At 43.9% G+C, this 25131-nt stretch overlaps 1 protein-coding gene across 1 annotated transcript; it reads right to left on the reverse strand.

Moving 5' to 3' along the window:
* Nucleotides 1–634: 634 nt before the first annotated feature.
* LOC147618043 (uncharacterized protein At1g03900-like) lies at nucleotides 635–21008 on the reverse strand. Its single transcript, XM_086775279.1, has 3 exons — nucleotides 20215–21008; nucleotides 1229–1546; nucleotides 635–1145 (listed from the first exon to the last, which is right to left on the reverse strand). The coding sequence occupies exons 1-3, from the start codon at nucleotides 20686–20688 to the stop codon at nucleotides 1071–1073; spliced, it is 867 nt and encodes a 288-aa protein (XP_086631405.1). The 5' UTR covers nucleotides 20689–21008; the 3' UTR covers nucleotides 635–1070.
* Between the last annotated feature and the right edge of the window lie 4123 nt (nucleotides 21009–25131).

Here is a 25131-nt window from a genome sequence, read left to right on the forward strand (position 1 = left end):
ACGAAACACAAAATACTTAGCTATAATTACAGCATATAAACCACCACAATCAAACACAATCACTTTGTTAACTATAATTGAACACACATCATGTACTTAGAGCTCCCTACGTGCGGACAATCTAATAAAACCAAACAGCTCTTACAGAAACAACTTATCAGTATTATAGTGATCACTCAATGCTATACTTGATAAACAAACAAACAAAATACAAACATCACAAATACCAAGGCAGGGCACACCAAAAAGAAAAGGTATTTGCAACTTGTTTTAAAAGGTACCTTGGTCTCCTCCAAGAATATTCCCTACTTAATAATGGATTAAACCAGTTAATTAACCATACCTACTTTCTTTGAACCTCTAAATTCAATCTGTAAGTGTGTGTGCACACGAATTATGCGCTCAAAGATTCATCATGGGCATGCAACGTTGTCCTTCTAACCTAATCCACAGATATTTTTGATGTGAAATTCATTAGTTATATATGTTAGTTATCATATCTTCAAATAAAAGAAACCTAAAAAAGGATTTGGACTGTCTGGTTTGTGTCAACATTCCTCTCATAGAACCTCCTTGCCTTCAAGCTACTTTATCTAGGTACTATGAATTCAAATTTAAATATAAGACATAGAGATCATAGTGGCAGCCAGAAGCAAGGCCAAAAAGTTGAATAGATTATAGCTCCCCCCTTATCGTCGCGAACATACTTTACAACTATAGAATCAACAGCATTTTCAAGTAAAGCAGTTGAAAAAATTAAAATCCGAGACCATGGCAACAGCCCCACAATGCATACTTCATTACGCTGGATGGAAAAGGAAAGAAAACAAAGCCTTGCTTTTCCAAGGCTGAAATCTTGCAGACCTCTTAGGTACAAAAGAGTTCTCATTGGCACTAGAGTTCAATCACATTCTATTCATCAAAGGTCTTCCAAGCATAGACTTGCCTTGGGCTTACAGCTACAAAAAGGCCACCCTTCAAATTATATCACTTCAATAGAGATAAGAGCCCACTCCTCCCTCATTATCATAACTCCATAGAAATGTCGTTCTGATGGAGATTTGGCAAGCTCAAAAAGCTGCCCAACCTGCATGGCTGCTCTTGTTTGAGGTTGTCCCCGACTTTAATGACGATGGAAGACTAGTCTGCCATACAATGGGTCCAAGTAAGTAATAGCAGAATATGTTGACATCAAGCATCCGACCTACACATAATGACAGCACATTACCTCTAGCTGGGAAAGATCAGCAAAAGGATCACTGGTTGGTCTACCGCTCTCTCTTGAAGCCTCCTGTGTCATGATGGCATGAGGTACAGCTGCTCCAGAAACCCGTGTGCAAGGTGTTGTCCTAGTGACTCGAAGATGCCTCGTATCATTAGGGGGAGGAGGGAGGGGTGAACGAAGCCGACCACCACCTGGAGGCGGGGCTAGTGATGCTTTCATTCCCCCAGTACTTGCCACGTTACTTCCCCCACTTGCATGTGACATCATCCCTGAATTGGAAGCTGGCTTTGTCTTCACATTTATCCTAATAGTCTCACCTTCCTGCAAAATTAGCCAAGTATCCTACTTGTAAAGGCAGAAAAGATCATTTTCCAACGATAGCACTCTATGAGTACAAAGGGCAAGGCTGCACAAAAAGTCTACGTTATGGATTACATAAGAAATCTACAAGCACAAGAGACAAATGAGCTAAACTTGCATTGCTTTGACTTTTTTATCAGCCACCCTAAATAAACACAAAAAGGGGCGGTAATCTGCTGCTCTGAGGAAAAGTATCGAATGCTCACACACTACAGCCAAGATAGCAGACCGAATTGCCTCTAGGCACCCACTGAAAACTCAACCTCCTCTTCACAACTAGGATCCAACTCACCGTTTTTAAAAGAAAAAAACTCCTGAAAGTGTCACATGGAGAAATTCAAGTGCCTCACTTGGCTCAGTGAAATTAATTTATTAAATTCATCACAAACCCCAAGGTTCTACTTCTCCATTCGTTTCCAATATCATGAAACACCATGAGAAAGATGCTAAGGTCCACACACCACGAGAAACACACCCACTTTGAGAAAGGCATTTTGTATGGAGCCTGCATCGGGCCACAAACATCACTATGCACAAGCTGTGCCATCCTTGGAAAAAGAATGCCAATGCATCTTCCCAAGTAAACCCCCCTTGCATACATGCTTAACACGGAGCTGCAAAGGAGGCAACTCATGAACCACCATGTTATGCTTTTGCAACCGCATAAGAAAGGGGAAATTTAGGTGACCAAACCGGGCATGCCACAACTCAGTGTCACGTAGAACTGTAGGGGTAGAGTCAACCACAACATCATGGGACTCTTGTATCCTATCATGCATATCCACATTGCACAATGTAGCAGACATGACAATAGAATCTACATCTCAACCGTCATAAAATGAGCAATAGTGATCAAAAAACTGAACTTTAAACCCAGTTTGGTCATATGTGCCGAAGCGCCGCTATCACCAATCCACTCAATTTCTTCATGTGTGCCACTCACCTCTGTTGGGTTTTATGCTGTGTATGCACCCAGAGGAGTGCTAGTGATCATCAGTAGATTACTGGGGCACTTTTTACTTCAGTTAGTGGAGGTTTTTTCCCCCAGTTTAGCCTAGTTTCACTTATATTCAGTTTATAGGTGTTTTGGTCCACCCAGCACATTTTATGGCCGGACATGTGAACACATATCTTTAGGGTCACTATTATGTGGCTATTGTACTTCACTTTTCAATCAAGCATAATACTGAAGTCGTGTTCTCCCTCTCTGTTGCTCTCCACGCTTGTTTGCAGCATCTCCAAACCCTAACCCTAACACCTTCATTGCCTTCATTTGGTATCAGAGCTTCGTTGGTCTGCCCTTGCCCTGCCCGTACTTGGTATCACTACCTTTCATACTGCACTGCTCCGTACATGTTATCACCTGTTTCCATCAACTGAAGGTACAGTCGCACAGCTCCGTACAGTGTACCTGCACCAGTGCGTACACACCTGCGCAGGACAGTACTGCTCCGTACATCTGTGCTTCCGTACAAGTCAGCGCCGCCTTCAGTACCCGTACTGTACCTGCATACAGTCAACAGCAGCTGACGTGTACCTGCTCGCCCAGCACCGTACAGCACTGCCTGCTCCGTACACAGTCAGCGCTTCTGTACACACCTGCGCAGACAAGCTGTACAGCTGTCAGTACAGGCGACCAGCAGCATTTGGTGTTCCGTACCTGTTCAGTACCAGTTTTCAGTACCTGCTTCCGAACTGTATCTGCTCGCCCTGCTTCTGTACCTGCTTCCGTGCAGCACCTCGACTGTAGCTGCTGTGTACCTGCACAGTACAGTTGACTCTACTACTGCTCAGCACAGTAGTGGTAAGCATTACATATTTGAATATTGGGCATTTTTATTTTCTCTGTGAAAATCTACAGGCAAATACAGGCAGACTTTCTAGCAAAGAACTATACAGGTCTTTTTGCATAGTTTGGGTGCAGTAAATTTGGGCATTTTTGGGGCATTTTGGCATTGTGTACGCCATTTGCTGCTCTACTCAGTCATTGGTGCATTGAGCTGCACATTCAGAGGATTGAGAATGCAGGCATACTTGAGTGAACTGTATTCAGTGGAGTACAGTTGTTTTCAGGGTTTTTGCTATTGGGTTTTTTGATAAACAGGTACAACATTGTGCGTAGGCATATTGGCTAATCAACAGCAAAATGATGTATTCACGTATTTGTCTAAGGAAGACAAATTGGATGGCACGAACTACTCCTTGTGGAGTTTTGTGCTGAAAAATGTGCTTGTGGCAAAAGATCTTTGGGATTTTGTTAGTGGTGATGAACCACGTCCAGGTCCATTGGCTCCAGAGACTCCTCCCCAAGGGGGTGCTCGTGGACGAGGACAACAGGTACAGGCTCCAGGGCAGCCATTGCCTGTTCAAAGAACAAATGCTCAAAAGACATGGGATGCCAGGGATGCACAAGCTTTGTCACTCATTGCATTGTCAGTACAGAGGTCCATTATACCTCATATTCGTTCAGCTGGCTCTTCACAGAATGCATGGGTGACTTTGGAGCAGATGTATGCTGCTCGTAATGAGACTAGGATCTCATTTTTGAAAAGAGAGCTGGAAAATCAGAAAATGAATGAAGGAGATGATATGTCTAGCCACTTAAACAAGCTCCAGGATTTGAGAGAGCAACTCATCAATGTGGATGAGATTATTCCTGAGACACAGCTTGTGTCCACCATCTTGCACTCTTTGCCAAGATCTTACTTGGCTTTTCATACCTCTTTGAACCTCAGCATGAGGAATGCTGTTGAACCCCTCAAGTATCAGGAACTTGTTGCTCTCTTACTACAAGAGGAGCAAATGAGGAAGAATATGAATATGAACACAAATGCTGAACAAGCATTTACTACAGGTCAAAAGGGGAAAGGAAAAACTCAGCCAAAGAGTTCAAATCAAAATTCAGGTGATGGTGGTTCTTCACAGGATACCAAGAAAGGTGATGGACAGCCCAAGAAGAAGGGCAAATGTCATTACTGTAAGAAGCCAGGTCACTACATCACTGAATGTAGGAAGAGGATTGCCAAAGAGAAGACAAAGGAAGCTAGGATGCCTGTTAATGATGCTTCTAAAGCTCCTCCAGAGACTGCTTCTTTTGTTGAGGACAGGGATTACTGTTTTTATACATGCAGCTATGATGCCTCTTGGTCTTCACAGGCACTCAGTTTGACAGAGCATGCATGTACTTGGTATTTTGATAGTGGTGCCTCAAAGCATATCACATCTCGCAGGGATTTGTTTAGTCATGTTGGCCCTGTCCCTGTTGGCAAAACTGTTCAGTGTGCCAACAATGCTTCATATCCAGTTCGTGGCATTGGGGAGATTCAGCTCACAGCCATTGATGGCTCCATTCTCCGCCTTACAGATGCCTTATATGTACCAGGGATAAAGAAGAATTTGTTGTCCATTTCTTCTTTAGCACATTGTGGTATGCAAGTCCACTTTGATGATGATAAATGCATGGTCAGAGACAAAGCTAATGCCTTGACCTTGATGCTTACTGGTACATTATGTCATGGACTTTATCAGTTGGATGCATTTCAGCCAGTGGATCAGTCTGCTTATAATGCATTCACTCTTACTCCAGCTATGGTTGATGCGGAGTTATGGCATGCTCGCATGGGGCATGTAAATTTTGGTAGTCTTATGCTTATGCAGCGACATAACATGTTTACAGATCTACCTCTCATGGATCAATGCCCTTCTTCTGTGCATAGCCCTTTGCAACTAGACGGGCTTTGTACCTGTCAATGGATCCATCTGCATGTCTTTTCAACTTATAGACCCATTTAGTACCAATTGCTTTCTTGCCTTTGGGCAGATCAACCAAATCCCATGTTTGATTCCTTTTAATAGAATCAAGCTCGTCCTGCATGGCTTTGTTCCAATGCACATTATCTCGTGCATCCACAAATGAATCAGGCTCATCATCATCCTGTAAACTGGCTGCCATAACCAGATTCAAATCCATGATGTGTGCATGCTCATTGGTCCTTGTCTCCCTACGAGTACGACCAGCAAGAGGACCCTCTAAATGGCTGTCGTGTAATGTCCTCAAATACCATCTAGGTATATGTCTGACCTGTGGTGCCTGCTGCCCCATATTTGGTTCAGCTTCTGGCTCATTTTGCTGCTGAATTTCTGCACCACCTACATCATTTGCTGGCTGTCCTGTACCCTCATGAGTTGGATCACCAACTGTGGAATGAAACTCCATAGGTAGTAGACCTTCAAACACATCATTTTAAGCCTGATTTACCTCATAACCAGCCATGGATATTTTTGATTTTTCATCAAAAATCACATCCCGACTAGTGAATATCTTCCTGGATAGTGGGTCATATAACCGATAGCCCTTGCTCTCACGGCTATACCCAACAAAAATGCATTTTGTGGCTTTATCATCCAGCTTCCTCCTCAACTCTTTGGGTATGTGTGCATATGCAAGACACCCAAAGATACGAAAATGCGATACAGAAGGCTTGCGGCCATGCCAAGCCTCAAAAGGAGTAATAGAAACCAATGCCTTTGTGGGACATCGATTCAAAATATGACAAGCACACATGACAGCTTCCACCCAAAAGATATGTGGTAGCCTCTTTGCCTTTAGCATACATCTGGCCATCTCCATGAGTGACCGATTCTTCCTTTCTGCAACCCCATTCTGCTGTGGAGTGTAAGGAGTAGTATACTGATGTTTTATACCTCTACTCCCAAGAAAGGAATTCAACATATGTGACATATATTCCCCCCCTCGATCAGAACGGAGAGTGCATCCTGACTCTGTCTCAGCAAGTGCTACAAAGGCCAAAAATGCATCATATACCTGTGATTTCTATGTCAAAGGATAGACCCAGCATATACGAGAGAAGTCATCAATAAATGTTGCAAAATAGAAGCAACCACCTAATGACTTCGTCTGCATGGGACCACAAAGATCACTGTGTATAAGTTGCAACTTTGCAGTTGCTCTTAGAGCCTGATCACGTGGGAAGGAAAACCTGTGCATTTTTCCCAAAATACATCCTTCACACTACATCCCGTATGTCGACACTTAGGTGTGTCATTGCATTGGCTGCACATCGTGGTTGGGTTGTTCACCAGTTGGACATAAAGACTGCATTCCTACATGGGGACCTCGAGGAGGAAGTTTATGTATTTCAGCCCATGGGTTTTGCAGAACATGGTCATGAAGGGAAAGTATGCAGGCTGAAAAAGGCCTTGTATGGTTTGAAACAAGCTCCACGAGCTTGGTATGCAAAAATAGATGCTTTTCTACTCACTCAGGGATTTGTGAACAGTCCATCAGAAGCCACTCTGTATGTAAAGAAAGAAGAGACGGATCTGCTGGTCATCAGTCTTTATGTGGATGATCTCTTGCTCATGGGATCAAATGATGACAAAATTGCAGCTTTTAAGGAGATACTGCAACAGACATTTGACATGTCTGACTTGGGGCTTGTACATTACTATTTGGGCATACAGTTTGTGCAGGATAACAAAGGCATTGGGTTGTTGCAATCACGGTATGTTGCTAAACTTCTGGAGAAGTTTAAATTTCAAGATTGCAAACCTATTAGTACTCCTATGGAGCCTGGGATGAAACTGTCACTACAAGATGACAGTATTTCCTTTGATGCCACTACATATGCTCAGGCTGTTGGGTGCCTCATTTACTTGTGTAATACAAGGCCAGATATTCAGTATGCAGTCTCTCAGTTGAGCAGATTCATGCACAGCCCGCGGTTGTCACATTGGCAAGCTGTGAAGCGTGTATTCCGTTATTTGCAGGGTACCTTGTCTCTTGGATTGCTTTATCCTGAGGGGGGAAATTGTTTCTTTCTTGGCTCTTCATGCATTTCTTGGCTAAGCAAGAAACAGACCACAGTGGCCACTTCGTCTTGTGAGGCAGAGTACAGAGCAGCCTACACTACTACTGTTGAGTGTGTTTGGCTGCGTCGTCTCATGACTGATATGGATATTTCAGTGGAGGAGCCTACACCTATCTATACTGATAGTCAGAGTGCCATTGCTGTGGCCAGGAATCCTATGTTTCATGCTCGCACGAAACACATTGAGATTCACTATCATTTTGTTCGGGAGAGACTCCAGGCAGGAGATATCAGTCTGATCTACTGTCCTACAGATCAGAATGTGGCAGACATCTTCACCAAGGCATTACCACGTCCGAAATTTGAAGCATTCCGCAGTGCTTTGAATTTGTTTCCTTTTGGTGGATGATGTACAGTGATCACATACCACTCCAGGGGGGTTTGTTGGGTGTTATGCTGTGTATGCACCCAGAGGAGTGCTAGTGATCATCAGTAGATTACTGGGGCACTTTTTACTTCAGTTAGTGGAGGTTTTTTCCCCCAATTTAGCCTAGTTTCACTTATATTCAGTTTATAGGTGTTTTGGTCCACCCGACACATTTTATGGCCGGACATGTGAACACATATCTTTAGGGTCACTATTATGTGGCTATTGTACTTCACTTTTCAATCAAGCATAATACTGAAGTCGTGTTCTCCCTCTCTGTTGCTCTCCACGCTTATTTGCAGCATCTCCAAACCCTAACCCTAACACCTTCATTGCCTTCATTTGCATCAGAAGTGATCTCTGTGACCACAAGGAAGGAATCCTGTGAAGAAACGGGAGAATCTGTAACTACCATGTATGCCACTTTGGCATTGCCCTCCTCTGGAACCTTATCCTTGCCTTTGTCCTTGGAATCTTTGTCAACATCTTTGGAGGTGTCCTTGGCTTTGTACTTGGCTTTGGCGGCTTTGGAATCATTACGCTTTGCAAAACACCGAGCCTCCGTATGGCCAGGCCTACCACAATAGGCACACTCCTCTTCTTTGGAACCTTTGGATTCCTTAGAACCCTTGCTTTTGCCCTTCTCGCTTTTGTTGTTGCGGCCTCCTTTGCCTCCTTTGAACTTGCCCTTACTTTGGGCAACAAAAGCAAAATCTATCTTCCCTTTGCCTCTCAATAAACATTTGTCATGTAAGTAAGTCACAACTTCCTCAAAAGAGGGTAGAGGCTCACGGAAGTAGATGTTGTTGGTGTTGGACTCACACACTCACACGCACAAACCTGCACATTAGGGTTAGGTGCAAGATAGAGAAGCTCACACGCAGAAATGAGAGAGAGAGAGAGAGAGCCAAAAGTGTGGTATCCACAAAATGCAAGTCAACTCTTGCATGTGTGTCACATCCATATAATATAGAAGTACAAAATATTATAGGTAGTGTGTCCTTTCACACTTGATATCCAAGGGGAAAAACCACATAGGAAAAAGTGCCCTTGGTTGAGCCCTGTTCACACATAGCACTACCATAAGTGAGCATATGCCTACAAATACCTCCTGTAGTGGAAGTGTGAACCTGTACAAGGTAGCAGATCACTCTCTGTATGAGAGTACGCCCAAAGCTTTGCGGAAAGCTTCAAACTTTTCTCGAGGTAAAGCCTTTGTGAATAGATCTGCAACATTATCCTGTGTACAGCAGTAAGATAAACTGATCTCCCCTGCATGTAGCCTCTCTCTAACATAGTGATAATGAATCTCAATGTGCTTGGTACGTGCATGAAATACTGGATTTCATGCCACGGCCATAGCACTCTGGCTATCAGTGAGAATGGTGGTGGGTGTCTGCTGACACTCACGAAGATCAACCAATAGTCTCCTCAACCATACACAATCTACTGTGGCTGTGAAGACTGCCATGTACTCAACCTCACAAGTAGATGTGGCAACAATGGGTTGCTTTTTACTCAACCAAGATATGCATGAACTGCCAAGAAAAAAACAATTCCCACTGGTGGTTGCCTGGTATCATAATCACCAGCCCAATCTGAATCACTGTATGCATAGAACTGCAAGCTGCCCCCCCGGGATAAAACAAACCAAGATCCAGGATACCCTTAAGATAACGAAAAATGCGTTTGACTGCTTGCCAATGCTTTGTGCCTGGGCTGTGTATGAATTTGCTCAACAAAGACACCCCAAAAGATATGTCTGGCCTCGTGTTACACAAGTAAATGAGACATCCCACTGCCTGGCTGTAAATGCCAGCCTCAAAAGGCTCTCCAGTATCATGCATAGTAAGCCGTACACCTGGTTCTACTGGAGTAGAAATGGACTTACATTCATCCATGTGAAACCTTTTTAGCAAACTTTTTATGTACTTAGTTTACTGCATAACAATGCCATCATCTGTATGCATAAACTGTATGCCGAGATAGTAGTGTAAAGGCCCCAAATCTGACATATCAAATTCAGCTTTCAAATCAGTTTTGAAATCTGAAATTTGAGCTTTGCTAGTACCTGTAATGAGCATGTCATCTACATACAAGATGACTATGAGAATATCGGCATCGGTTTTCTTCAGATACAATGTGCTTTCAGCTGGACTATTCACATAACCTTGGCTGGTGACCCTCTCTCTGTCTGGGATAACCTCATCAATGTTGAGCAATTGTTCCTGCAAATCTTTCACTTTGGTGAGATGATCTGCCATGGAGTCACCCTCATCCATAGAAAGAAGATCCAATTGCCTCTTCAAGTAGGCAACTCTTGTCTCATTGCGTACCTGATACATTGCTTCCAATGTGTCCCATGCAAGCTTCGATGTCTTGCAAGAACGAATGTGCAAAATAATAGTCCTTTTCACTGAAAGGGCTATCAATGACATGGCCTGTGCATCTCTAGAGTCCCATCTCTTCTGCTCTTATGTGGGAGCAGGTTCTACATCAGGAGCTCTTTGAGCACCTCCCCTTTGAGGCGTAGCTGGCTGTATGGTAAGTGGGCGTGTGTCATCACCACACACGATGTCCCAAAGCCCTTTGGCTACCAACAAATTACGGATCATGAAACTCCAAAGGGAGTAGTTAGATCCATCCAACTTGTCCTCCTGGGTGAGCACACCAAATACATCTGTAGCATTTTGTGCCATGTCAACAAAATATACCTGCAAGCAAACCAAACACCAATGTGCACTGCCAGGCAACCAAATGTCCTGTGCAAATGTATGCCTGCAAACCGAAGCAAGTGTAAACCTGCACCAAATTGTCCAATTACACACAATGTGTATACATACGCGACAAATCACAGTTGTAATGTCCAATTACATACTCCAATCTGAAAAGCCCCAATTTTTATGCACTCCAATTGCTCCAATGTAAATTTAATTGGCCAATTTTCACAAAAGCCCCAAATTTCTGCAACTGAAAGAGGCTCAATTTGCTGATTTTGACCTTAATTTGGAAAACCCCCAAATTGCAAGAAAAGCAACATGTCCAATTTTTTCAATTTGGCCTCAAATTGAGAAATCCCCCAAATTGCCTGAACCCTGCAAATTGCCTGAACCCTGCACCACCTGCAGTTTGCAAATTTTCCTGGCGAGAATATGGTGTAGAGTGCCTGCAAAGCTTTTCCCCCTTTAATTTGTCTACTTAATTTGAATATTTAAGTTTCCTGGAGCACAAGTACCTGCACGTGGAGGAGTAGTATGGATGTGTAGGGCGCCGGCGAGAGTCGTCTGCTGGGTACGTGCGGATGTCTGGGTGCTGGAGGCGAAAACCGGCTCTGGGCGGCCGGAAGGGAGCAGTGACAACGGCAGCTCTGGGCGGCCGAAAGGGAGCAGTGACGGACGACGGCGGATGGGCGGCCGGAACGGAGCAGCGACGGACGATGGCGGATGGGAGGCGCTCCTGGGCGGCGGCGGTGGTTCTGGCTGCACTATCGCCGCCGACTGGACAGGGAGGTGCCACCTGCGGGCTGAGCGGCGGTGGTGGGCTCTCCACTAGAGCCGCCGGCTGTTGGTGATCGGAAGCAATAGCGACAGAGCCGTCGGTCGGAACTAGCGGACGGAAGCAGCAGCAACAGAAGTTCCCAGGCGATGGACGGAATTTTACAGGTGACGGAACTTCGCAATCTTGGACGGAAACTCACAGTTTGCTGCAGCTTTTCCAGGGGCAGAATTCCAGGGCCAGCTCCCAGCTCTGATACCAATTGTTGGTGTTGGACTCACACACTCACACACACAAACCTACACGTTAGGGTTAGGTGCAGGATAGAGAAGCTCACACACAGAAATGAGAGAGAGAGAGAGAGAGAGAGAGAGAGAGAGAAAGAGAGCCAAAAGTGTGGTATCCACAAAATGCAAGTCAACTCTTGCATGTGTGTCACATCCATATAATATAGAAGTACAAAATATTATAGGTAGTGTGTCCTTTCACACTTGATATCCAAGGGAAAAAACCACACGGGAAAAAGTGCCCTTGGTTAAGCCCTGTTCACACATAGCACTACCATAAGTGAGCATATGTCTACAGATGTGATCTTTGAAAGAGTCAAAGGATGATGGCAGCTTAACAAGCAGTTTATGGGTCGGGTTGTTGATCAAGCTCCCATAGTCCTCAAGCTACCTCTTGATTCTTGTGAATTCCCCAATCTTATCAATGATATTATCTGAGTCACTGATGGTAATCTTCTCAAGATCCGCCTCCAACTTAGCAATCTTCACGAAAAATACTCTCCCGAACCTCCTCTGAATCTCATTCCACATCTGACTGGCATCACTCCGAGAAGATATGAATTGTGCCTGGATAGATGGTGTCATACAATGGATGATGATGAGACGGGCCCGTGCATCCAGAACTCCACGAAACGCGGCATCCACCAAGTGAGGAGTGGTGACAGAGAGCCACACACCTGCTCCTTCAAGAAGCAATTGCGTATAAAACGACCAAGTATGGTAGTTGGTAGCAGTCAGCTTCATGGAATCACTCACTTGAGGGGGTGAATAGGATGGCACATGGAAAGGGGTTGGGATGGGGGTTTGTGGGATAGGAGAAACAAGAGAAGTGGTGGTGGTGGGGAATATGGAAGGAAAAGAAGCAGGAGTCTGGGAATAAGGTAGAGAAACACGAAGCTGGGAAGAAGATCCCTTTGAATTTGGGGCTTGGGATCGGGGAGAAGAAAAGAGAATCCCTGAGTGAGAAGAATGACTATGACCAGAAGCCATATCTCCGATAACGCAACAAAATCCTCCTCTTCAACAAAGCTGATCAGAAAATCAGCAAACTCCTCCTCGAAAGCTGAGTGCAGCTAAGAGAAAGGAAGGAGAAGAAGGGATGGGAGGGTGGGAAACCAAAAGGAGAGGTAAGAAATGACTCCCCTCGGTTAAAACCCTGTTGTAGCACCAAAATACGGGGTTGAGATCTGAAAACGCAGATCTCAGGCTGAAAACGCAGCACCTTTGTGGAAAATGCAGGTTCACAACAGAAAACGCAGCTCCACAGCAGAAAACGCAGCTCCTTTGTAGATATAGATGCAGTGGATCTTTGCCTACAGCAGTAGATGTAGAAAACGCAGGTCCCTTTGCAAAACTGGGCTCTGATACCATGAAAGAATGGCTGTAAATCAGAAAAACAGCAAATAGATCTTGCAAAGAAGCACATGTGCAAAAGAACTGAAGTAGAAAACTTGTTATTTGCTGAAGTAGAGCACGAGGGCTGCCCGTAGGTGCATACAACAAACAGCAATGGCTGAAAAATGAAGTGCTAATGATGCAAACCCAAGCCACCTATATATAGGTTGGACAAGAGCTGGTCGGCCAGCATAAAAACAATGGGCTGGCCGACTATGCAAAAAATACTAAAATAATGTCTAAAAAATAGACAAAAATAGCAAAAAATATCTAAAATAAGATGAATGCATGGCCTCATAAATCTAGCCAGATACAGCATGAAATATGCACATATATGCCTAATCTGGAGATGATAATGCCAGCAAGATAAACTTCTACGAATTCCAAGTACATGCAATATTCATATGGACTGCCTGTCACTCCATTGGGCACTCGGCATGGTTTGCAACCATTTAAGTGCCTAGTGATCCTCTTCCGTAAAGGAAGTGCTTCCAATGTTTAAGCACGGTCATCACCCCCAAAGCTCTTTGCCATACACCAAATAATTCTTTTCGACGTTAATTAACTTGCGGCTATAGTAAGCCACTGGCCTACCATCTTCTGTAAAACAACTTCAATGGCTAGGTTACTAACATTGGTAATCACCTTGAAAAAATCATCCCATGATGCCAACTTCAAAACTGGTGACTCAAAGGCAACTTTCTTCATTGTCTGAAATGCCTCTAAGGCCTTGCCCGTGACGGACACTCTCTGCCGAAGAGTCTTCAGTGTTCACGCCCTTGAGCAAGAAAGTGAAAGGTGCTGCAAGGTCAGAAAACTTGTCCATATGTGTATTGTAGGCCTAACAAAGACCCACAAATGAGTGGATTTCTTAGGTTGTCTGGGGAATATCTCAACTAAGAATGGCATGTACCTTTTCACGATCAAGGCTAATACCTGATGAATTGATGATGTATCCCAAGTAATGGATTTTTAGTACTCCAAACTCACTCTTCTTGGCATTACATCTAGTTCAGTTTTATGCGTTATATTCGTCATGAAAGATTGCTGAATTCTGAGCATTGAAGTTACCGATTCGACTACGAAGCTTCCGCATGTTACAAGACTTAAGAAAACCTTCAACGATAGTGAAAGTGTCCTACCGTCAATCAAGAATGGGTGTATACTGTCTAAAACACTCGATCCCGAGGATCATGTAACACCCTAAAAGAGGGGAAACTATGAAATCCCGCTGGAATGTTGCCTTTTGAACCTAAAACTCAAACTGCTGAGCTTTATGAGAGAGGTGTGTACGTAGACCAAGTGTAAACCCGTCCACGTCTAAATGATAAGGAACCAAGATACAGCTCATCTTGTTTGCCAACTATGGAGAGATGGCATCCTCAGAACTGAATATGTCAAAGAGGACAATGAACTGTTGTCCCCTTGCAGTGCCATAGACACGGATGGAGAGCACAGCTCATCTTGTTTGCCAACTATGGAGAGATGGCATCCTCAGAACTACCCATGTCAAAGAGGACAATGAATTGTTTTCCCCTTGCAGTGCCATAGACACGGATGAGAGCCTTTGTCTGTCCCTCAACCTCACCCTCTACTTATCATCAAATACCATTGGTGGCATTGAATCCTTATCCTAAGTAGATAACTCCTAGGTAGATGATTGCTGCTGGGACTTACGACTAGACAGTGCTTACCTCCGTTCAGCATCAGTTCTTGATTCTAAGGGTCTGTGCCCATGCGTAAGTCTAAGCCTTAAAATTCCTAACTAGGTAACCTAATGTTTGTGTCTAAACCTCTAATGAACTGCTTGAGCTTATCTTCTTCTGATATGCCCAACTGTTGGGCCATGGTAATGACCTTGTTGGAATAGGTCAAAACAAGGGAACCATCCTGAGTGAGTTGGTAAAACTCATCCTCAAGATTGGTCATATATTGTGGTGGAAGAAAATGAGCCTTGAGGTCAACCACAAAAGTAGCCCAATCAAATTGGAATTAGCCTGTGATGGGGTTTGTGTGAAGTTGTGACCAATGCTACCACCAAATAACAGCTTTCCTAATCAGTTGGGGTGCTGCTACACGAACTTTGCCTTGTGGATCTAATTTTAGCTAATGAAAAACGTGCTTCAAATTGATGAATAAACTAAGTAACAACAACATGATCGCACTTACCATCATACCTAATAAAGTTTGTGTCAAATCCCCACGGATCTCCTCGTGATCGTTCTTGGTACGAGACTCGAAACCTGCTAACCAACGAATAAACAAACAACAAGGGGATGCAGGCCTGACTCACCTCCCAACCATGTCAGCCAGGGCAAGCCCACAATCTTGGCTGTCCCCACCGAGCCACGAGCTAAGCTAACTAGGTTGACATACCGACCAATCTCCTCCTCGCAACGTCCCATACCGCCACGAAGCTGCCCTTGTGGGCCTTGAGATTGCTGCCGGCCTCGGCTGCATAAAGCAGGTGCACGTCTGCACTAGATCCAGGCTCCAAGACCATAGAGCTCTCACAAACTCGCGAGACTCTCTATATCCCAATAACTAACCTTGGCCACCCTTTTATAGGCTCTTGGCCGATCATCGGGCGTCCACACTTGGACGCCCGCCCGTCCATACTTGGTGCCCGTCCATTAGTCTATCCCTAACTCAGCTCATCAATCAGCTTGCCTAGCTCCAAGCTTCCCCAAGCCTCGAAACTAGTCTTGCGTGCCTGTAGCACACGGTAGATACACACTGTGCACATGACAGTTTGGATGACGGTGGTGGTAGGGGCAATGAAGGATGAGGTATTATGAACCATATTAGGGAGGGATGCTAGAATCTATGCCATTGTTTGCTTATACTGGATTCGCATAGTCTCCCACAGTTGAGTCTTTGCTAAAACTCTCGATCGGCAGCTTCTCGACGGCGCTAGTCTTCCTCATATTTGTGTGGGGCTTCCTTATCCCTTTGTTCCTCCGCATGTCTCTGTTCATCTTTATTTTTTCTTCTTTTGCTTTTCTTCTTGCTTCTTCACGTCTTTCGTCGTCTTTTCTTCTTTGCTCCTCCAAACCGAAGAACATTTGTGCTGGATCTAAAGAGGCCTTCCTTGGGCTTCTCTTTTTCTACGGTAAGTTGCATCTTCAGTGAATTTATTTGCTCCATCATTATTCTCAAGAGCTCTTATGTGCTTGGCAGAAGCGTACTTTCTTTTGGTGTATCGCTTTGAAAGCTTTGTGCCTCCATAACTTCATGTTGGCTTTCTTTTTTATACGATTTCTCTCCCGACATGGTGGAGGCCTGGGTGTGTTTTCTGAACCGCAACGAGAACGCGGTATGGTCACCTTAATTATCCTCTATGTGGATGATCTTATTCTCACTGGCAGTCATGTGGAGCACATAGCTATGACGAAGTCTGCCTTGTCAAAGGAGTTTGAGATGACGGACTTAGGCTTACTCCATTTCTTTTGGGATTGGAGATTTGGCATACCTAGAAAGGGTTCTTTGTTTCTCAGCAACAGTATGTTCATGAGTTTCTAGAGGCCTTTGGGATGGAGAACTGCAAGCCTATTTCATCTCCGATGGACCCAAATACTAAACTTACAGTACATGATCCTTGTGAGCAGGTTGATGCCTCCTTGTATCGAAAGCTTGTGGGTTCATTGATTTGGTTGCTGAACACCAGATTGGACTTGAGTTTTCCAATGGGGCTGTTGCGCTCATTTATGCAGACACCTTTGAAGACTCATTGGGACACAATATTGTGGATCTTGCGGTATCTACAAGGTTTGGACTCTTCTATGACACTGGAGGGAAACGAAGAACCGAGTCAGTCTCTGAGATTGGAGTAACTCTAATTGGGGAGGAGATCCAAACACGGGGAGATCTACATCAGACTACGGCTTTACCCTTGGCTTAGGAGCTATTTCTTGGAGCAGCAAGAGAGCCAACCACAACGGCGCCTGGTTCGCGCACCGCTCAGGCGGTCCAATTCGATACGAACGGTTGAATTCGATTCAAGCAATTCGATTCTGGTTCGGTCGAATCCAGGCAACCATTTTTTTCAATCGTTTTTTTGACCGTTTTTGGCCCTTTTTTGGGGCTATTTTTTTGGGGCATTTTTTGACCATTTTTCTCACCGTTTCTTGGGCAATTTGGGGACTGTTTAAGGCTTAAGCCTTTGGCCCTTTGCTTGCAATGTGCATGATGCATCATGCATCCTATATAATAGCCCCTCCCCCAACCCCATCCTCACAAGTGCTCAATGCTCAACCCTCCCCTCGCAAATGCTCATTGCTCAAGATCAATCCTCTCCCTCGAGCTTTCCTTCAAGGCTCAAGCCTCTCTCCCTTCTAGGCTCTCTCAAGCATCTCTCTCTTCCTCAAGCCTCCCCCTCCCTCTCCCTCTCTCTCCCTCTTCCTAAATTTCTATGTTTTGGGTAAGTTGTAACTTCTCTAAGTTTTGCATCTATGTGTATGTGTGTATAACAATATATATTTATTATTTATATTTTTAAGTATTTTTTAAGTGGACCATACCTCCATTGTATTTTTATTTTCAAAATTTAGCCATGCGTTCCAAGACCGTATTTGAACGTACCGTACCGAATCGAACTTTTCGTACCTGACAACTATGTAGCCAACTATTGCCTTGGGTGCTGCTTGCAAGGTGGTGTGGCTGCGGAGGTTACTTGGTGAGATTGGGTTTCCACAAAAGGAACTTACAGTCCTCCAGTGCGACAACCAGAGTTATATAGCTATTGCTCGGAACCCGGTCTTTCATGCCCGGACTAAGCATATAAAGATACAATATCACTTTGTTCGTGAGAAGATTTTCGCTGGCGACATCTTGCTTATCTATTGTTCAACGAAGGACAATGCGACAGACCTCTTCACAAAGCCTCTACCTCAACAAATGCTCTGTCAGCACCCCTCCAGCTCACTAGGGTTAGTTCCACATCCAAGAGCTGAGAGGGGGGTGTTGGCAGTCATCTCCTGTCTATACCATATTACTCAGTAGGGAGTGACAGCCTCTGTTGTGGGTGTGCACGCCCGGTTAGGAGTTTCTCTTTTTTTTTCTCATTGTCCATATTTTCCCTATTTTTTCTTGGTTGTGGGGGGGGCTGTTTTTGCTGGTCGACTTGTTATGTCACTGGCCGACTGATATTCTATTGGCCGATGGCCGACTTGATCATGTGCTGGGGCCAACTGCTTTTTTATACTGACCGACTGTCATGGGCCCTTTCTGGACTATCGGCCTAGTTACTACTAGCCGACTAGCTGCCCCTGTTAGTATATATTGCATGTCATCTCCCCACACCATTTTGTACTGGATCTCTTGTATATAGTAGAGTTTATACAGTTGTCTCTCTCCTATAGTTCTACATTCCTGTTCTCACAGGTGTTTTGTCTCGTTTCCGTTGCCCATTCCGACACTGGCCTCTAACGGCTCAAAACTAGGAAACGAAAACAAGTAAGAAACGGTGGACATATGATACATAATATAAAACAATAATAATAACTAGGGAAAAGTTTGAGAAGTACACCATCATAATTTGAAATAAATAGTGAGCAAAAGTTGTAGAAAATCACTAAGCGAGCACTAGATGAGACAATCAATGGGTGATTTTTTATTGGAGAATAGGAAACGAAGAAACAGAAACGAAAACGACAACTCTCGGGAAACAACGTTTCCGGGCTAGGAAACGGCCATTTCTTATTATTATGCAATCAATACCTTGAAGGAGATTTGATTGGAGCTTTTGCACCCATTTGGATACCAGGACAACTGCAATCTTAATGGAGGGAATGTCACACCTTCACAGGTCAACCTGCAAGCTGGACAGCAGCACAATGGCACACAAGTACACCGGCAATAGGGCAACGGGTCGAGCAGCCCAAGACTAGCCGTACAGCCATCAGACAAGGCCGACCAGCCTACCCTGGCCCTGTAAAAGGGATATTTGGGGTCTTCATTCAGCATGTCATCTTTACAGTAGTCTTGCTATCGGAGCCACAAGTACAAATTTTGGAAAGATAAGGTGTAAGCCCAGTGGGGTGTGCCGTGACAGATTCCTCCACGTATCCAAGAGAGAGAAGGGTTTAGGGAACTTTGCACACTACACACACGTTGAGCGAGGAACACACCCCGCCCCCTTTCAGGAATTTATTCAGAAACAATCCACGGGCTTAGCAAGCCAAGATCAATACATCAATGAATACAAAAGCAAACAAATATGCCAATGTAGAAACCCAAGTCGGAGTCGATGCTGATGTCGAGGCACAAGATCCTAATGCCAAGCACATGACAAGGATGACCCACAAGAATCTCTCACCGGGCTAGTACCATATCAAAATCCAAATCCAAATCCAAGTCCAAGGCCAAGTTCAGATCCAACAAACCCCAAGCTTGTACACGAGGTACACAAGAGATGCGTGTAAATGACGAAGTATATGTTGACCAGCTGTAGATTCTGTTGCCCAAACCGGAATAGAAACAACCCTCAATAGACTTGTACAGAGGCGTATGAACCGAGGTTAGTCCACATGGCTGTGCAGTACAGGTATCCAGCAGCGGCAGTACGGCATGCAGTAGCGGTGCACAGCGGTACGGTCAGCCCACAGGTAGGCGGTGCTGACCAGTAGGCAATGGCGGTGGCCAGGCAAGCAGTGTTCCAGTCAGCCAGATCAGCACTTCAGGTGGTGCAACCAGGTGGCACAGGCAGCACTCTAGGTGGTGCAGCCAGGCAGGGAGCAATGCAGCCAGGCAGGGGGCAGCGCTTCAGGTGGCGCAGCCACGCAGGGGGCAGCGCTGTGCTTTCCAGCAAGTGGCGGCGTTTAGACAGCGACAGTGCTGGCTGGCGGCAACAGCAGGGGCAAACAATTAGATGGCATGCCACATCAGATCCAAACACAGCACCTATCATGCACAACGCCCTGTCAATATTGATCTCTGAAGAAATTGCTTTATAATGGTTGTTTTTTTGTAGGGAGCAGGTGTGCACATGCGTGCATGCATGCAAGTGCGCAGGGGGTCTCTTTTCGTTCATTTAAACCTTATTCAATTCCTATCAGATTTAGGTGTAACATGGTGGCCAGTGTAATCCCTATGATGAGATCCAAGTTAAAAATCCAACCCAAAAAGGAAGCACCAAAAGGAGGCATTTTGACTCTAGGGTAGGAAATATCAAGCTGACGGTGAATGGGGGCATACCTTGAGACGGAGGTCAAGAGAAGGGAGAGATTCATGGTCGGCGTGCTCTTGGGCGTCCTCGTTGTCCTTGTGGAGGGCGTGCTTCTCGTGATCTGAGAGAGCGACATTGAAATCAAAGGCCTCGTTGCGCTCTGTGAACCCTAACCCGATGAAGGCGTGCTTTCCCCGCCCATCGTCGATGCGCAGGACAAAGTAGCGCGAGGAGTCTGTGGCCGGTTCCACACTAATGTCGCGCTTGCCCGGGTGGACATGGCAGGCCGCGAACAGCTCCCCTGTGTTGGCGTCCTCTAGGCGGATCTCGCACAGCTCCCCCACCGACACCACCCGCAGCCTGCCGGTCCAGATTTTGTCCGACTGCAGCCACTCCCCGCACTTGTAACCCCCGCTCGTGCTCCTGGGCGGGATCTTGTACACAGACACCTCCCGCACCACCAGCAGCGTATGCTCGAGCGACTCTTCATCGTCATAGGACATCGTTGAACGGCGCCGGGATGCCGAGAAGTATCACACAACAGATCAGAGTGGCGATGGCGAGAAAAAGCAGGAAAAACTGGCAGAGAGGAAGCTATCTATGGCGGGAAAAGACAGGAAAAGCTAGCTGTGGCGAGGAAGAGCAGGGAAAGCTGCAAAGAAAGAGCAAAAAGCTTACACGTTTGCGACTATGGTGATGAGTCTTCTTCGGCCACGCTCTGTTATGAGGAAGGCAGATCTACCTGTCACCTCCTCCGCCCACCACCCTCTCCAACCCAAGGCCCACGGCATAAATGTTAGGTCTATGCCCTCCCCAAAACGGGTCACGAGTCACAACCTCTATATAGATGGAGTTGTTCCCACGTTCATTCAAGGTGGTCCATTAGTGCTGATGCTCCCTCTGTTGTGAGAGCAAAGGTCACGAACCCATCATCCATGCTTTTTCCCACCCCACTATTTAACAGGAAACCTCTTATTTTAGAGAGAGACATAGAAGGAGCGGGAGGAATTAGTCGCATAAACATGATCGCGATGATACATTGAACTGTCTCTCTCTCTCTCTCTCGTTTGAGTATGATGTTACACAATTTCATTATCATTTATATTTCTTATGTAAAAATGTGTATACAGAAGGGGTTCTTTTATTTTTTACCTTCTTAAAGAATTGGCACTTATCTTTCCCATAGAATTCAACTATAGATTTAATGAAGTAATCCAAAAGCCGACCACAAGGCAAGACAAAAAGCATAGTGATCAAACTTCCTTAGTTTTCCCCCTTTATCCTCTCCCCATCACCACTTAGTAAGGCCTCTTCACCTTCTTGCTCAATTGAATAGAGGGAGAAATAATGATGATGATGATGATGATGATGAAATTGTTGAACATCATAGCTAGAGAGAGAGAGGTCAACAAACCATAATCACCCCTCCGTTATTCCTTAAACTTTCCCCTTTAAAGAAGTGTAGTGATCCAACTTCCTTGCTTATCCATTAATTAGTCTTCTTGTTTGTCCAAAAATCATTTTAGAGGGAGAAAGACATGAAACAAAAATGAGCCCATCATGTTATGTCAACCATTGTTAGTACATGTCATATTAGAAACATGTAATTATATATTGTCATAAACATACATGCAAGTAACATAAGTGTGTGGATGGGTGAGCATGCATGCATGCAAGTAACATAAGTGTGTGGGTGGATGAGCATGCATGCATGCAAGTAACATAAGTGTGTGGGTGGGTGGGTGAACACGCACGCATGCATGCATGCATGCAAAAGAGTGTCCAATCTGTCATCGTCGTCATCGTTGTTGTTGTTGTTGTTGTTGTTGTGTGTGTGTGTGTGTGTGTGTGCGTTGGGGTGTGTGCGTGCCCATGCACTCACATTGTAAGAAAATAAATAAGAGTAATTATGTACATATATACATCACATGTATTTGTGCGTAACTGATGCACAAATGTGGGGGGAGGGGGTTGAAGGTATCAATTGTCCACATGGATGAAAGAAGAGGAGAGGAGTGTATGTAAACACATGAGAAAGAGGGTCCCTTTGCTATCAGCTACCATGCTAGATTAAAATTCCATTTCTCGCAAGCCCATGGTAAAGCTCACCCATCCATCTTCTTCATGTCGCAAAATTTCATGTGTGAGGAGGTAGTATGAATTATTAAATACACATAGCATTCACATATGCAATTTGAGGCTACCCTTCTATATTGATGTGTGTTTTAGTAATAATTTCCATGCTTAAATATGATTTTGCTGGTAATTTACCACATCCGTTCAAATGAAGATGCTGAAGAATGGAGGACTCCTTGGTCAGACAGACAACTCTCTCTCTCTCTCTCTCTCTCTCTCTCTCTCTCTCTCTCTCTCTCTCTCTCTCTCTCTCTCTCTCTCTCTCTCTCTCTTCCAAAACGAATAAAATAAAAAAGATGACCACTTTTCCACTATTGCCTTTCATTGCTCCAAAAAAATGATAATCCTGTCTAGTGGTTGGACAATGGTGGTACTTGTTTTTGTTTAGTTTGAATAACAATCATTCAAATAATAAGAAACCTCTTAAAGTTAAGCATTTATGTAACTCAAACACATATAAAAAAGTTGGAGCTTTAATAGTACATTTCTATGATCCTTAGCATATATTTATCAAAATGTGTGAACATATGATTCATAAATTACTTTCTTTAGCACAATGACATTATGCCCATGGTACTTTTAGTGCACAATTATATGCATCGATTAGGTTGAAACACTATGATCATAAGTTGCTTTCATTAATACAATGGCATGCCCATGGTACTTTTGGTGCACAATTGTATGCATTGATTAAGCCAAAGCACTGTAAATTATTATATATTTGAGTTGGCAAGAAGTTTCTCACATTCTTATTGAATCCAATAATGATCACTTGGTGTTCATACATGGTGATTTTAATCCCTTAAAAAGTAGACTTGTCAAATAAATCTCTTTCACTTTTAATGTACCTAACACAACTTTCATAAATGCTAAGGGGCTCACTTATCTTAACGAGAGCTGCATCCTAAATGATCAATCAAGAAAAGGACCCAAAGGTGAGCTTGATGTGATGAAAGGATCAGAGGGCATTCCAAGTCTCTTTTTGCTTAAGGATAACACTTTAGGATGTTTTCTTCATGAAATTCCTCTTTAGAACTTTTTCTATATGCACTTCTTTTACATACTTTGTTGAGAATTGTGGATAGGTCCAACCATTTTTTTTATTAAATGAGATACTATTAACCATTTGCATCCTATCCACAAGATTTATCATGAGAAACTCTTAGTGTGGAAGGATTTCATAGAAAGAGAGCATAAAAATGCAAAAAATGTTCTTAAGTATTATTTACAATGCAAGTCTATATCTATTAAATGAATTTATAAGACTTGTTAACTCAAAAGTTAGTATCTTTTTAGTGAAATATTCTCAACAATTAGGTTATTCCGCAGTGAGTGGTATACTTGTGGTAACTGATTTTAGTTTTGATCTTCTTATATTCCAATGCACTCAACATTATTAGTCTCTTTCAAGTAGTTTTTTTAATATAATAACTCATTCCATCTCTATATTAACCTCCAAAAGTTTGATTAAGATTTTGTTGCCAAGATGGCTATTTGTAAGGTGTCGTGCCCTAATCAAGGGGAGGTAGAGCTAGAATCAAGGGAGATGATTTAGGGTGCATGTTTAGGTGAGGAGTGCATAAAATTCTTCAATGAACATTGAATGTTGAACATTGAATGAGACTCAAATCAAGGGAAGGTAGACCTAGAATAATAAAGGGGAGGTAGACCTAGAATAATCAAGGGGAGGCTTATTCAATCAACATTGAATGACAAGGGAAGGTAGACCTAGGATAATTAAGGGGAGGTATACCTATAATAATCAAGAGACATGATTTAAGGCATGCATAGGTGAGGATTAAGCTAATCCATGGGCTAATGATGATATACCTCAACCTATTTAAAGGTTCCCCCATCTAACGAAAATTTGGTGTGTGTTGTGGCAGCTCTCTTACATTGTCATTGTTAGAACTTAAGGATCCAAGCTCCCAAGGAGATGGTGATGGGAAGTACATGTGATTAGTGCTAAGCTAAGCTAGGGTGGATGATACCTAAGAACACTCATAATGATGAATTAATCATATACTAAGTACATGTGATTAGTGCTAAGCTAAGCTAGGGTGGATGATACCTAAGAACAATCATAATGATGAATAAACTAAACTAATCAAACTTTAGACTCAAGCACAATTAGGTTAGAAGATTAAGACTTATACTCATAAAGAGGCTTGAGAGCTTGCTTGATTTCATTGCTTGAAATTAAGAGGCTTGAGGGCTTGCTTGATTTCATTGCTTGAAAGTGACCCCTTGTTAATCTAATTCTAGGATTAACAAGAGCTACCGCCATTATCTTACATCGAGGAGTCACAGTAGATACACCAAAGGGTCATGCATTCAAGATATGAAGCCATAGTGTCCAAAGCTACAACTTGGACGGGCGCCCGTAAATGGTGTCACCACGGAGTATTTATGGTGATTCCCGCTTCAAGAGCGTGTGGTAGTAAGATAGGATGAAGTCCTAAGTGACGTACTTCATAGATATATTATGAGAGTAGTCATTGTAATAGCATTAGGCCTCTTATGAGCCTAAAGTTCCCGGTCGGCCATAGTTTAAGTGAGTGTGAACACTTATGGCCATGTATATAAGTGAATTTCTCTCATAATACAACATACTCTCCCATTGTGCATTTGAGTCTTGATCTTGCTAATCCTCTTGCTAATCTCTCTCCCTAATGCATGCTAGTGAGTGTGTGTGAGTGAAGTGAACTGAGAGGAGGGACGAGGACCCGTAGTGCGGCGTGGTGGTGTGACCGCTCGTCGTGTCGGGAGGCACGGTGGAATTGTTTCTTAAGGAGTTGTAAAGCTTGACA

This window comes from Cibotium barometz, chromosome 35, assembly GCF_041138505.1.
Source record: "Cibotium barometz isolate CiBa-2024 chromosome 35, ASM4113850v1, whole genome shotgun sequence".
In the NCBI taxonomy this organism is placed as follows: domain Eukaryota; kingdom Viridiplantae; phylum Streptophyta; class Polypodiopsida; order Cyatheales; family Cibotiaceae; genus Cibotium; species Cibotium barometz.

Coding starts and splice junctions, on each gene's coding strand:
- LOC147618043 (XM_086775279.1), bottom strand. CDS start 20,688: ATGTCCTATGACGATGAAGAGTCGCTCGAGCATACGCTGCTGGTGGTG. Junction 1,547..20,214: donor CTCTTGACCTCCGTCTCAAG/GTATGCCCCCAT, acceptor CTAATTTTGCAG/GAAGGTGAGACTATTAGGAT. Junction 1,146..1,228: donor CTGATCTTTCCCAGCTAGAG/GTAATGTGCTGT, acceptor ATTGTATGGCAG/ACTAGTCTTCCATCGTCATT.